General features: G+C 39.7%; 1 protein-coding gene across 1 annotated transcript in view; it reads right to left on the bottom strand.

Annotated features, from left to right (window-relative positions):
* Positions 1-15,865, bottom strand: part of TG (thyroglobulin) — a gene marked incomplete at its 3' end in the record, with an annotated part of 81,580 nt that overhangs the window by 1,653 nt on the left and 64,062 nt on the right. The window contains exons 35-37 of the mRNA XM_010002286.1: positions 4,795-4,929; positions 3,532-3,696; positions 1,472-1,694 (exon numbers count right to left, since the gene is read on the bottom strand). Of these exons, the coding sequence (XP_010000588.1) occupies positions 1,472-1,694; positions 3,532-3,696; positions 4,795-4,929 (523 nt within the window). The remainder of the gene's footprint in view (positions 1-1,471; positions 1,695-3,531; positions 3,697-4,794; positions 4,930-15,865) is intronic.

The raw sequence follows: 15,865 nt of genomic DNA, 5'->3' as shown, positions 1-15,865 counted from the left end.
TCACTGCTTCTCATGGCTGGTTTTTTATTATTTATTTTTTTTTAGCAGCTCATCAGGATCCCCAGCACCTCCAGCTCCAGGGATCTCCTCGTGCCCAGACTGACTCCGAGGAAAGGCTGCCACCTGCTGAGCCAAGTCCACAGCTCCTCCAGCAGCTTGAAACTCCACAGCTGGAAGACGTTTTCTGTGTATTTTTTTGTTGGGGTTGGCTTGGAGGGGGGTTGGAACGAGGAGGTTGAGTCCTCTTTTTTTTTTTTTTTTTTTTTTTTTTTTTTACCTTAAATTAATAATAGAGACTAATGACTAATTATTCCACTCACTAAGGAAGCACTGAGAATTCAACAGATAGGAGCTGATTAACTAAGGTCCCTAAATTACTTTGAACATCTCAGTCAGACTACTCATTGCAACACGAGGTCTTCAAAGAATGACCACAGAGGCAGATGGGTTTTACCAAAGCCCTAGCAGAGACCATGCTGTGGCTGCAGACACAAAGAACTAATGGTGTGTGTTCTAACTTAATATCACCATGCATCTGAGGAAACAAAAAAGCCACATTGCAGCAGATCCCTTCAATGTACATGAGGCCATGTGGCTACTGTGGTTAGGCTGTGAACACCTCCACAACTCAGAATTCACAGAATTTTTTTGAGTTGAAAGGGACCTCAAAGATCATCAAGTTCCAACTCCCCAGCATGGGCAGGGACACCTTCCACTAGATCCGGCTGCTCAGAGCCCCATCCAACCTGCCCTTGAACACCTCCAGGGATGGAGCCCCCACAACATCTCTGGGCAGCCTGTTCCAGTGGAAGCATATAGCAGCCTTCTAGTATCTGATGGGGCTACAGGAAAGCTGGGGAGGGACTTTTTACAAGGGCTTTTAGTGAGAGGACAAGAGGTAATGGACTCAGTCCAGAAGAAGGGAGATTTAGGTTAGACATTAGGAAGAAATTCTTCACTATGAGGGTGGTGAGATGCTGGAACAGGTTGCCCAGAAAAGTTGTGGAAGCCCCATGCCTGAAGTATCCAAGGGCAGGTTGGATGGGGCTCTGAGCTACCTGATCTACTGGGAAATGTCCCTGCCCATGCAGGGGAGTTAGAACTAGATGATCTTTAAGGTCCCTTCCAAACTAAACCATTCTATGATTCTATGAAATCCACTGTCCTGACAGGTTCAACAGCACAGATACACTAAGTAGCATCACCCAATCCCTCTTTAATTAAAGAAACACACGTTCACAATCTGTCATTCTGATTCCTCAGTGCAAAAAAACTAAGACTCGTATTGTAAGACTAAATGAAACAAAAATAATGCACACAAATGTTCTGCCCATAGAATACCTCCAACCTAAATGATTCCAAGCTTTTGAACTCAATGATCGTAAAACAATATCATCATCATTAATATCCAGCTCCTTTCACACACCTGGATGGAGAAGAACTTCTGCAGGTGGTCAAAGGGGTTCCTTACCGAGCTGCAGTGGCATTCCAAGTTTCCACCCAAGTGAAGGGCTCTGGAGGACTAAACCTCCTCTCTGCAAGGGGAGGTGCAGCATAGGGGATCCCCAGGAACTGGCTGATATTTTTCCACTGTGAACCAATGTGGATCACCTTGGATTTGCCCATCAGATCTCCATGGGATGGGATGTGCACAGATGGGGTTAAATCCGATCCAGAAATGGGCAGGAATAAATCTACCGAGGAGGGAACACAGGAAAAATAATTTGCTTTTTTCAGGTTAATACTACTGCAGAAATGTAAATCAATCCAATTTCCCTTAATTTTAAGCTATTAAATGTCTAATTCACTTCTTTAAATGAAACAGACAATTTTGTGTTATTCTTTCCTTGTAAAGTACTTCATGCTAGGCTAGATGTTAGGTACTGGATACAAACATTTAACTTTCCAAATGCTTACTTCACAAACCCTTATTCAAACATTTCTTCCAGATCAGCCACCACATTAGAACATATATTTTAGCATTTCTATAAAAAGAGAAAGAGCTTTTCAGACTTTCCCCTCTCCCATGACTCTAAAAAGCACAAAGTTAAGATCTGAACATTTATAGCAAGTCAGAGGAGGAAAGATAACCACAGAGGTCATTGCTTTGGGCTCTCATCTGGAAGGATTTGCACTTCAGACTCCTTTCAGTGACTGTTTCATCACACAAGACAGAAGAGCTTCAACAGAAGGCAACAAACACAATCCATGTCCAAATTCCCCACGGTCCCATGCAGGATTGCTGCTCCTGACATGGGAATCAACAAGTGCAGGTGCTCACTCTGAGACAGGCACACATATGCCTTGTACCTGGCAGAGAAGGGAATGTGAGACTTTCATTGCTATCTCTTGCCTTACTCTCTGTTGTGAATACTGCCACAATTTCTTCCACTTATGCCAGTATCTCAATTATAAATCAAACATAATATCTGACGCTATTTTTTTTTGCTTGCAGGAAATTAAGAAATATTAGGTTATTACACTTTGAGCTGTTTTTTTTCTTTCTTTTTATATAAGGACTAACTGAAACATTAGCCATCAACCCACAGAAGAGATTTTTCAACTATGCCTTACTTTAAAACAGAGCTAAGTGATACCTGCTACTACTCTACTAGAACAAATTATTTAATAGGCAGGAATCAAATTTTAAATCAAGTGACTAAAACCAAAACTGTACATAAATTTACAAATACTAGATTTCAGCGTCAGTCTGTGATTTTACTTCAGTAGATAACGATAAACCCCTTTTCCTCTCATCAAGTTGGAACCCAGAAGCTTCTCATTGATTGTCAGTTCTTCACAGAAACCTCAGTGAGCAGAAAAGGAAATATTTCTTTCCTCCCCCCCTTATCATTACCTAAAAGTTTCTAAATACTTCTAATAAAAGGAAGAATCAATATTACACCAAAGGAAAGCAGTATCTTCCAAAAATCAAGGAAAAAGCCAACAAAAACTTAGAGTTCAAAGTAAGTACATAGCCAAACAACATAATTTTTACCTCTCCACACAACTTTGATGTCTCTAATCAATAATTTTCACTACTTTAAAAATATTAGTTAATCTTGGTTTGGGTGGATTTTTTTTGTTTCTTTCAGAGATGGTCCTTAACATTTTCAAGTGACAGTCAGTCTTCAACACATCTTATGTCATTCTCTGTTTCGAAGGCAGCACATATAGAAAGAACTACTGCAGATGAAAAGGACTGAGCTGGACTTTTCTCACTGTTCTGTCTATTTGTTTTTAACATTATGCATTTTGCAAAATATCTTTTACAGAACAAACTTCCTTTATTATACCTGCTTCAATAGTAGATAGTAACACTATGATTCTGTGACTTATTATGAAAAAATATTTTGAGACATTTTCCCATCCTGCTTGGCTGGAACTCCACTGAAACAGCAATGGACAATTGTCCAGGAGACATCCATGCTGCTTTAGGCCTACTGAGGACTTCCTCTCACCCATTAATGAGGACTGTGCACAGGCCACAAGAGTTGAGTTCCTTCCACCACAGCCTTAACCTGCTCTTACCTTGTCTCCTATAGATATAGGTGGCTGGCTCTTTGAGTAAAACCCAGCAGCTGTGCCCTTGCAGCCCGTGTGAGCACATCTGTGTGTCAGGATAGAAAAGGCATCTTATTGCTGAAGGCTGGATTTCCAGGGTAACCACTGTACATGATTGGTTCTTTGAACAAGCTGTAAAGTGAAGCATGAAGATAAAGAGCAGGTAAAAATGCATTCCCAAAGTATTTTGTATCACATAGCTACAAGATGCTTAAAAGAAAGGTTTTGCAATAGGTCAAGCAACATGGATTCTGCTCTGAAGCAAAATAACAGGACTTAAATGATCCCAAATTCCCAGAACATTCTCCAAAATAGCCGAAGGATAAAAGGTTATATTTGCTTTAAAATGGAGTAATACAGCAAGACAAATGGTATCACAGCTCTTAGAAGAAGAAAAGCATCTTCTAATAAAGTTCTGAGGACCTCAGCTGAATTCAAACAGTCCCCAGGGAGCCCTAGGAGGAGGTTTCAGAATAAGAAAATTGATGCTCTCACTTGTCCCAGTTTGTCCTCAGAGGTGAGCATCCAACACTTTTCCTTTTGAAAGGCTCCTTCAAACAGTTGTGGGAGAAGGAAAGGGTGAGGACTACCTACTGCAGTAAATGGGACCAGTCCAAGGGCTCTCTTCTGCTATAAGTGGGAGCAATAACTTGACTTTTACTTGTTTCTATCACTCTGTGGCATTTGAGGTTTTGCCAGTCATGTGAAGTTAAAGGATTCTCTGCTCTCTAGTCAAGCTCTTGATTAAACCAGTTCCTTTTGTTGCTACTGCAGCCCAAAGTCTGCCTCATCCCAGCTCTCAGTCACCTTGCCTTCATGCACCACAGCTACAGGTTACTTTAGACAATGGTAGGAGGCTTTACCATCTGTCTGATTTGATGAACATCCCTTGACTGCTCTTTAGAAAATAATTACATTATCCCTTTAATTATTTGCTACAGTATTCTCCAAATTGAACAGTGGCTGGACAAGCAAGAGGTCTCTGAGACCAAGAGATGTTAAAATTATCTAATCACCCTATGACACTTTGTATGCATTGTTTCTTTAATCATATAAATTATTTAAGGTCCTCTTAATCCTAGACACTAGGGTAGTCTTTAAAAATACATAAAATCTATGTTTCCATGTAAGAATGAGAGGAGAGAGGGAGAGAGGAAGAGAGGGGAGAAACTGTTCTTGGTGTTTCAGTCACACAGGCCAGTATTTTCCATAAAGATATGGAAAACTTACCAGATAGACAGAAGTCTCTGGCAGTGGAAAAGTCATTGGATATATCTCTACTAACTTGCACAACTTCAAAGTTAGAGATGGACGAATCCATAAGAACAGAGGACGCATGTAGGAGTTGCCATATGTCGGAAGACTCTGTAGAATGAAGCACACAGAAATAAAACTAGATAATCATAGAATCATAGTGGTTGGAAAGGACCTCTGGAGATCATCCAGTCCAACCTCCCTACCAGAGCAGGACACAAAATAAATTAAAAAAATGTAAAAACTTCAGAGGAAAAGAATACAGAGGTAAAAGCACTGAGGAGTTCCCCAGTGTAAGACTTGTGCCTTCCTGTACTTCAACAGGGAATAAATGAAAGAAAATATTCAAAGGTTTCTGATTGACCAGAGCATCCAGTCTCATCTTCAGAGGCCATGTACAACTAGGCTTACAAATGTACTGGTTAAAAAAGACATAAACCAAGAGCAGTTCAGCCCAGGTTTGCATGTAAATCCAACTGATTTAAATAAAAGTATTCTGAACAAGCCTAATTATAGTAAAGGACATGGGTCATAATCCTTGGCCATTAGTTCCGGAGCAGGAACATCCACTAACACCTTGGAAAGCAAGTGGGGAACCTGCATGTGACTAAGCACTCCCAGAACATCCAGCAGACATCCACATTTATACCTAAAGCAGAACTGGTTTCATCAGGTAGGTTTCACCTCAGTCATCTGCAAGGTATATGTCTACATCTGAGTTAATTACACCAGATTCCTTCTACTAGCAGAAGGAACAGACAGTTTTACCTTCAAGTATCTCCATCCTGCTTTAGATGTCTACTTTAGGATGAGACAAATCATCCCCAGGAAGCCACTGATTATATGTCCATGTTTTCTGTACAGGGAACCTCATGTGAGTAGTTGAAATGGAGATGTCTATGTTGCCTGGATATATCTACATGCGAAGGGTCAGTCCTCACCTTATAGACCAAGTGAAGATGAGACAATGGTTTTCGTAAGTACTACATTTTGTCTTCACTTCTCTTTCAAGAAATCAACCAAACTCCAACAGAAGTACATGCAATTTTCCCAGATTTACAGACTTATTTTAAAAGTCACTAGGATCATTTTGATAATTTTAATTTTATTTCTGACACAGAATTACATTAAGTTCTGTTAACTGTTCTAATGTCATGTAACTGCTACATAATTAAGATTTAATTCTATTTCATATCTATATATACATATACACAAGTATATCTAGGTATGTATATATATTCAAACATGAATATTCTCATATATACATGTACACATGCATATACATGTATAAGCATATATGTACATATACATACTGACTCTAGAATTCATGACAAATTATTTATCTGTCTCACAGTAGATTTTAAGAAAATGCCACAAACATTCTTTTCTCATGCACAAACAGATAAAAATATCTGCAGGCTCTTGGTTTTGCACACAGAGGACAAAACAGAAGGCTTGGGAAAGAATGGGTCTTTAATTATTTTAGTTCCTTTCAACAGTCCAATATGTTTTAAAAGGAAAAGGGCCCTACTGTGGTCACCAAGTTCTAAAAGGGAGGTTGATATTACCCTCTCCATGCAATTGTAGGCTGAGGACAGAGCTGAGTCAGCTGTCTCCTTGTAACTCCTGGTGAGCAGATCTTGCTCTGTTTCTTCATTTAAGTTACAACACAGATGCAAAGGTTGTGATCGTTCATTTCATTAAAGGTTTCTTTTAGTCTCCTGAGAACTGGGTAACTTGTAAAGATGGCAAAAGTTTCCTTCCTTCCTCTCCTCACAGAAAGGCAGCTGTGACCTTAACACTCAACATCTAATGTGATGCTGAGGTCCGGGGTTCATACAATCATGCCCTCACTGCAGCTTGGAATGCATAGGATGCCTTGGGTTGGAAGGGACCTTTAAAGGTCACCCAGACCAAAGCACCCGCAGTGAGCAGTGACGTCTTCAACTAGATCAGGTTGCTCAGAGCCCCGTCCAACCTGACCTTGAATGTTTCCAGGGATGGGGTTTCTACCACCTCCCTGAGCAACCTTTTCCTCTTTGTAAAAAAACTGCACCACCTTCTTTGTAAAAAAAAATTCTTCCATATCTAGTCTAAATCTCCCTTTTTTAAAATTAAAACCATTGCCCCCTGTCTTATCACAACAGAATCTGCTATAATCCTGGTGTTAACATACTTGACCAGCTGATGAAAATCAAGACCCAAACCAGACCACAGAATAGCCTAGTAGCATCATTCCTTAAGCAGGAAGCAAAAATGTTTAAATTAGACTTCAAAAAATATTTTATTATTCCAAATAGGAACTGCCACAACTTGGGTTGAATGCTGATGTTCAAGGTCTTTGCTTTGGCAAGGCAAACTCTTCCCAAGGAAGCATAAGCCTCAAGCATGGGTGATCTCCCAGAGGACAAGCTGAAATAAGCACTGTTCTAACACCATTGCCAAGGCTGTAACCTTAGTGCTATCTCCTTCACTCTCATACTTGCTGAAGAAAATGTCTGATGGATTCATGGAGTGATGAACCGACCTGCTGTACCCCACACACCTTCCCAAAAAGTCTAGGTGTGAAATAGGGAACAAAGTAGCATTGGGTTCCATGGATCCTTTTCAACCCCTTCAAAATCATCCCATTTCTGTTATATTTGGGGAAAACTTTTCCAAGAGTTGGAAGCTGAAAATCTCCAGCAAAATAGAAATGCAGGTCAATCTGATGTTGCACTGTCATGTTAAAGATCACAAGCTTACTTGGTGTTACAGAGTAGAAAGCTCAGCAGCAGCACTATATTCAGTGGGAGTCTGAACTAGTAAGGGAGGAATGACCCTGTAATCACAGCTTGACTTGTGCAACAGACCTACTGCCTTCAATTTTTATTCTTCCACTTAAGCAATGACTATTCAATTATTTTAGAGACACAGAGTGATTTTAGTCACTTGGAAATGACTACATTTCATATTGTCAATAGTTTATCTATTTTTAAACCATCTAATATGACCCATGTTCAAAAATTTCAAACTCTACATGTAGTGTGACAGTTTGTGGCACTTCTTCAGTGAGATACTTAAAAACAGAAATCAACTGTGTAAATTATGAGCAGTTAACCACTGCATCCTCTCCAGAGATTATCTGCCAGCCCAACTAGAACCCCTTGGTCTTACTTTTCCAGATTTTATTTTGTCAGTTTGTGGTTTTAATAATTTCTTAAATATTTTTTTAAACATAAACAAGAAAATATGTTTAAATCAATATATGTCTACATAAGAGCAATGTTGCCATCTTGTCCTGTGTACAGTACTAGTAACTGAGGTCCTAAAGGTGGAACAAGTAATCTCCCAAGGTTCAGACACAAGTCAAATTACTAGCTGTGGTTCTTTCAAAAAAGAGCCTTGTCTAGCATTGTAGGTCAAGTCTGGGTGCATCAGTAGTTTTGGAAGATATTTCACCAGACTGCCTCTGTTCCCATAACTTCCCTGACTCATCAAGTGACCTCGGGCAAGTCTCATAATCTTCATATGCCTTCGTTTGCCCACAGGTCAGACATTCAGAAACAATCTTGTTAAATTAAACTCTAAGCTTTCAGGAAAGAAATTCAAAACAATTCCACAAAGGCAAAATAAATTTCTTGAGTTTACACCTCTGACACTTGAATTTGACCTCCTTTATCTATTTCTCTGAGGTTTACCAGCTTATTGTTACTAAAATCTTTTGAAGTGCTCAAATTAAGCTTACATGTGCACACTGCCCTTACTAGGCACATGTAATGTGTTCCACATTTGGTCACAGGCTAAACTTCCTATTTCTGTATTAAAATATATTTTTTTTTTATTTTATCCCTTTACATGGAGGAGAAATAAGTTAATAACATTCATTTAAAATACATACAAAACACAATGGGCACTTTGCAGCACAGAAGGGTGACTACGCATGTTGCAAACACTCACGGATCATACATTCATACCTAAAATGCATTTTATTTTGCTTATTCTTTGACCCAAATCCCACCAAATTGACCTCTGGTACCTCCCGCTACCCACATCGAGTTGTTTTTTGGGATGGTTTGGAGTTTGTGGAGGTTGTTTTCATTCTAAGTCCTGGCTGAAACATTCATAATCTCACAAGATTCATATATTGAGACTTCCAGTGCTATCCCTTTCCTATTTTCTACCCAGCTGACCCCAGATGCAGAAACTCTAATGCTTATTTTAACAACAGAGCAAATCCCTTTAACCCAGAGCTGTCCATTGATGGTACCACTGTGGATACTGTCAGCCAGCAGAAGCTGCAAATGAGATTTTGGCTATTAGCAGTTTCAGGTCCAGCAATGCCCACAGCCACGTATACCTGCTTCATTCCATAGACAAACCAGAGCTTTCCAGGGCTGATCTAAACTTGCCTCACCCAGAAACCACTCTCAGAAGCACAAAGCTCCAAACTGGCTCTGCTTTACTGAAATGTATTGTGCACCTGATGGGCTGGAAGACATTTCTGGTTTATATATAAGTTAAGCTCAGACCTTCCAAACCACATTTTGGCAAAGGCTTGATTGGATAATTACAGCACTCTGAATCCAGCCCTGTAACTTTTATTGCAAAATTACAGATGTCCCATACAGAGAGCCTGTCGCTTCCAGATGTTCTTGTTTGGGTAGGCAAGGTTTAAGACTGGATTTGCTAAAGGACTTATGCTGGCCTTACCCTGTTCCCACTCAAATCATAGGATCACAAGACTGGAACAGATTTCCTGGGAACACAGAGTTCAGCCTCCCACTTTCACAGGCAATGACATTATAAAATCCTTTTCATAAAGTCAACAAAAGTTTCAGCACTGACTTCAGTGGACACAAAGTGGGTCTGAGTTTGCTGGAAAAACTGACATTTGATATAAGGAAGCAGATATACAGAAGTGCAATAAAACAACAAGTTACATTTAGAAGAAAACTCACGAAGTTGAGGAGGTACAGAAATCAGATGAGGTTAACATAAGGTTAAGGAGGTACGTAAATCAGGGTCTAGTATGCCTACTTCACATTGAAAGACAAATTCTGATCTTAATTTTGACATTTGTAAGCCACATTTAATAGCCAAAAACATGGGTGCAGACTGAACCCAGTGCTATACATTCCTAGGATTCAGAGGGTTCTTTCCAATGAAGTCTGCAAACCTGACTATGCACCAACGATCTCCAAACCCAGCAAAACGTCAACTCAGACTGAACATGCAAAAAATATATTCTTTCTAAAATATAGATGCATCTCATTTTTGTCCAGCCACTGAGATTTAAATAATTCAAAATGAGTCATTTTCTTAAAACTGCTACATAATAACTGTAATCACACCTCAGACAAACATGTCCCAAACTGACATATGTGTTATTTATGGCCTTTAGCAGTAGCAATCTGTGTCCATTATAGTAAATAGCACAGTAGTAGGATCCTAGAAATGTACTAGATATTTATCCAGGTTTAAAATAAGCAATTTTCAAAAGGCTGGAGTCCTCATTTTTACAAACAGAGTAAAAATTGAACTTTAGACCAAAGACAGAGTAATTCTATACCAAAGGTCCAATATGCTGTATGGTCAGACGGTAGATCAATTCCCAAGGATGGATAAAAAGAAGTTGTCTTTTATTTCACACCAAAGATCTCTCTGACATATCCTCAGCATTGTGGAAAAACAGGAAGACAAATGATACTATTAATCACCAAAGTCAGCTACATCATCACCTGTACTGCCATCAGCATCTCTGTTGAGACTGGAAATACCCCATGTGCTGAGATAGCCTTATAGGAAATTTATTCCCACATTGGAAAATCCTGTAGCTACTGCTCAGTCATGAATTCAGGGAATGACAATAAATCATTAGGGGATCACAGGAGGCAGGACCAGAAAGGCTCTAACAGATCATTACATCCATATGTCTGGGTGGTTTTTCAATGCATTACTTGATTTGAATGAAGTGGGAATGGAGCCCATATGACCCCTCTACACAGTCCTGTCTATGATCTGCAGCCCCATGCAGAGATCACCATTTAAGGGCCATTGCCTACTAGCAGTTGCCAAACCTAAGATAGTCCTTTCCTATTTAAAATTATGAATCTGAAGACAAAAGGCTCATTAAAGTTTGGTTATTGCCTGTTGGTAATTCATAAATCTCATAATAAAGTACAAAAGCAGGAGTTCTACATCAGTGTCACTCCTCTCTTCCACATATACAGGAATATTTGCAGGAACTTCAGTTTGCTTTCAGCACAAGTATTATGTCTAAAAAAGCCAGGTAACATGTTTCATAGATTATTTTGCTTATTTCAGTCTTAACTGAAAAGACATAAAAACTTCCACAGCTGAAACTCCTGTGCATAAACAATTGGAACAACAGGTTCATACAACCATAAAATATTGATACATAATTTCTCACTGAAAACTTTTTTTTACCTCCCCCTATCTCACAGCTGGTTGCAGAAAGTTCCATCTCAGATCTAATTATGAGGCCTGGCTGGCTTCTCTTTTACATTTACATTTTACATTCCTCCCTCTTCACACAACTCAGTGGAGTTGTTATTTAAACATCAGCATAAGTAAACCAAGACTGCAGCAAGACATACCAATATTCTCACCCAGGCAGTCTTAAAATAACAGCTGTTCTCCCATCGTTGAAGGTCACAGATCATACCCAAAACTCACCACATATGGTTCTATACTCACTGTCAACAGAGCACATGAACTTCTTTGGGGGAAAAAATGCTCCAAACATAACAAGTTGGACTTTCCCAGTCTGTTCAAGCCATCTATCTTTCAAGCATTATGTCTCAGATAACAGAAACTACGTGGAAATCACAACAGACAGCAGAAGCTTGCTCTGCTCCATGCAGAAGACAAAAGTATTCGTTTAGTTGAAGATGAAACTACACTTTCGGTTAATTGCAGTACAGAGCAGTGATTAGAAGATTAGTTACTGAAGGAGAACTTATCCTAGCATCAGAAAAGGTAATGCAAGAATTCAAATAGGCAAAAGATGTTGAAGCAACAGCAAAGCAACAAGAATTCACATAAAAGGCACCGAGGACCTCGTGCGAGCCTCGAGCTGTCCGGAGGAATCGCATAGATCATAGAAACACAGAGTCATGGAGTCGTTTGTGTTGGAAAGGACTTTAAAGATCATCTGGTTCCAACCCTCCTACATGGGCAGGAGTACCTTCTACTAAGTGGATAGGACACAATGGGCAGGTCAAAAATGGGGAGAATCTCATGCCTTCCCTCTTGTTGTGCCTCTCCTGAGACATGGGGGGGGGAGTTTGTCTTTTTTTAAAATTATTTTTTATTATTATTATTTTCATTTTCCAGGTGGCCACAAAGCTGCTCTGTGACTGGGTATGAAATGAAACTGTTAATGAAAATAGGTTTTTCCATTGCAGATTCAAACATCTAGAGGTTTTATGAAGATTTTTGCTCATTAACATCTTCAAAAACCCAGATTGTGGGACAAAAGAAAAACAAATACATGCTTTTCCTTAATTTATTTAGGGATCATTTCAGTGAACAAACCTCCAATAAATTATTTCAATGAAACAATAGAATTTGTTCTCAACTTTTCTTTTTTAAACCTATAATGACTGCAACAAATCTGCCCAATATGTATGGTAGGATTAACAGGACTAGACAGTACCTTTCAACCTGTTGGCTCAAGGATTTCTACAGTCAGGAAGATAGTAGGATAAACCAAATCATTCTACCTGTCCCTTGATAACTTTGGGCAGTTAAAGATTATACTCAAAACAAACAAAAGAAACCTAGTGAGATTCTGAGTTTAAATGCTGTACAAAGTGCAAAAAATTAAGTCCTGGTGACAGTTCAAAGACTGGGAGAGCTGGCTTCACTGTAGAACAAACTGACATAGAAAATGGTTTTGGCACCATAAAATTTTCTTTTAAAGAGTGTTCTCCAGTTTATTCAGGGGGAAAATAGAGAACATTGATAGATTTGTTTGTGGGTTTTTTGTAGGTTTTTAAATTAAAGAGCAGCACTTTGACATCTTCACAGGAGAAAGTTGCTCAAATCTGAAGTGACATCCTTCCATAAGGGTAGAGATGGAGAAGCTAGTATTTAAGAACCTGTTCTCCTGTGGGATGTCCCAGATTGCTCAGAAAATACCTCTTTGCAACTACATAAACCAGCTAATATAAAATGTCACCTCAGCTTGCAAATCCTGCTCTCCTAACCACCTAAGGAAAGTCAGCAAAGAAAGCAACAGTTCTGTTAGTTTGAATGAGAAAAGCTGAAGCAATGTGTGAACATGAGAGAGAAGACCTGTCTTCTCAGAAGGCTAAATATTAAAACAGCTCTCCAAACAATTGCTAGATGAAAGTTATAGCTGGTATTCAGACAAAGCTAAAAAACAACTTAAAGGAAGACAGCTTGATTCAAGATTTTAGTCTATCCATTTCTCCAGCCTGTTGAGGTCCCAGTGAATAGTAGCACTTCCATCTGGTCTGTCAGTCACTCCTCCCATCCTTTCATCATCTCCAAACTCACTGCAAGTGAACTCTGTGCCATTATCCAGCTCATTATTCAAGACATTAAACAGCACTAGTCCCAGTATCAGCTCTCTGGGTACACCAGTGACTGCCTCCAGCTAGATTACAACTCTGTGGCCAGCAGTCCAGCCAACATATAGCCCACCTCACTCTTGACTTTTCTAGACCTTACTTCATCAGTTTTTGTGAGGATGTCATGTGAGACAACATCAACAACCTTTCTGTAGTCAGGATAAACAGCACCTACTGCTCTCTCCTTATCCACTTAGTCACTTGCTTGTAGAAGACTATCTGTTTGGTGAAGCTTGTTTTTTTTCATTCATAAATCCATGATGACTACTCCCAATCACCTTCTTGTTCTTGACACGTCTGGAAATTATGTTCAGGATCAGTTGCTCTATTACCTTCCCAGGGATCAAGGTGGGGCTCATCAGCCTATAGTTCCCTGGTTCTTCTTTCTTGCCCTTCTTGAAGACAGAGGTGACATTTCCTTTCCTCACCAGCTTAAAGAACATCCCCCATCAACAGGGCCTTTCAAAGGTAATTGAGAATGGCCTCACAATGGCATTAACCAGCTCCCTCTGCACTCACCGGTGCACCCCACCAGGCCTCTTGAACTTGTATGTCTAGCATGTTCCCCAGCCTGATCCTCCTCCTCTGAGGGTAAGTCATCTTTCTGTGGCCTTCACCCTGTTCTCAAGGGCCCAACAGCTGGACTTAGCAGGAAAGACAGAGACAAAAAAAGCACTAAGTACCTCAGCTTTTTCTGTATCTGTTGTCATCAGGTCTCCTGTCCAGCTGTCCCTACTCTTTCTTTTGCAGCCCATGTACATGTAGAAACCCTTCTTGTTGAGGCTTTTTCCATTGTTCTATGGTCCTAAAAGCCTTCACTCTCCCTGTCAAGTACAGTGAGTAAAACAAGCAAAGCATCCACTTTCCATGAGACTGACAGTAAATCTGCTAATCTGGGTTTCTTCATGATGTGTTGGGGTTGGAAACACCACAGACTCAAATGAAGGAGTGCTTTGTAGCCTGGCTGCAAATGGGAGCAAGCAAAGAGCTGGGCAAGCTGTCCTGAGCTTTGCAGATTGGGCAACTAGAAAATGAGTCAGTCAAATACATAAACTGTCTATTAAAATACAGGTCTTAACTGTGCTTCAGTAAACTGAGACTCTAAACTGGTCATGACATTAACTGCACTATTTCACAGAGACTTCTGGCAAATTTTATTATCTTTCTGATATATTGATGGAAAGTTAATATATATATGTGTGTGTGTGTGTGTGTGCTTGCATGCATACACACACATATATCCCCACTCACAAGAGTGCCCTTTAAATAGTGACATTTTCTCACACTCACCCTCTGGTTACCACACAGGAGTCACAGTATTATATTTTTCCCCATGTACAAGCACTACCACAATGTAGCAAATTCAGTCACTGCAAGATTTTCTGTGATGCCCAGTTCTAAACCCATTAATCATCTCTAGCATATATTAACATAACATAGATAATCATAACGGGTTCGGAAACAATGTTTATGAAAAATTTCCAAAATCTCTGACAACGTGACACAGAGAACAATCTGACCTAAATAACCAGGCTGGTACTTTTAGTATCAAAATGAAGCAGAACATAAGAAGGGCAGATGGTTCCCAGTTGTATTTCTAATGCATCACTGCACATGCTGTTGTTTGAAGCCCAAAGAGTAGAGGGTACTAGTGCTAATTTGATATCCAAGCTAGTTGCACTCTTAGTAATTCAGTGAATTCTCCTGCCTGCTGCCCTCAGGACAACTGCATTTATCCACAATCCTGCCTCTTAGTGGAAGGCTCTGCTCACGAGGGTGGTTAACCAGACCTTTGCAAACCAGAGACTTCCTTAGTTGCCCTGCACTTGGAAAGATGACCTGGAAACACGTGTGATAGGTCAAGATTGTTACTAAGGGAAAGTTGCACACCTCACTTGCTGTGGCTGAGTTCTGGGCAGTCTTTAAAGAAGAAAGCCAATGGGACAAAAGGGCCTATTTTCCCTAGGTGCTGCTTAGGTCACTGTTCTCCTAGAATTAAGAAAGCAAGAAAAACATAAAAGGAACATTACAAAATTACTACTAAGTTTTACACTGGGAGAAAAAAAGCTTTAATAAAGCAGTTTTCTACATCCCACGGGAAAAACAAAACAGTTGGCAAAGGAGATCAATGGCCTAACCTACACGTTACCCCACTAGCTCCTCAGAGCATTTCACACAAAAATTACTTCTGCTTACCTATAAAGATAGGAGTTTTCCTTCTATTACATTACAACTACCATTTAAAAAGTGCCAATTCTACTAATAAATACAAATGATCTGAACACGATCATGACTGGTGGTCATAGTTATGGTGATAAAACAGTTCACAGTAAATTCTGAACCCAATACTGAAAGTTCTTTGCAAATACTAACCCCCTTGTGCAAGCCCAGTTGCATATAGCTTAAGGAAAGATGGACACAAGCAGATTAATAAATGTACTGAGAGA

The sequence above is a fragment of the Chaetura pelagica genome, unplaced genomic scaffold (genome assembly GCF_000747805.2).
Source record: "Chaetura pelagica isolate M959 unplaced genomic scaffold, ChaPel_1.0 scaffold27, whole genome shotgun sequence".
Classification (NCBI taxonomy): Eukaryota; Metazoa; Chordata; class Aves; order Apodiformes; family Apodidae; genus Chaetura; species Chaetura pelagica.
Note: the sequence above shows the minus strand (reverse complement) of the source record. Positions and strands in the feature narration are given on the sequence as shown.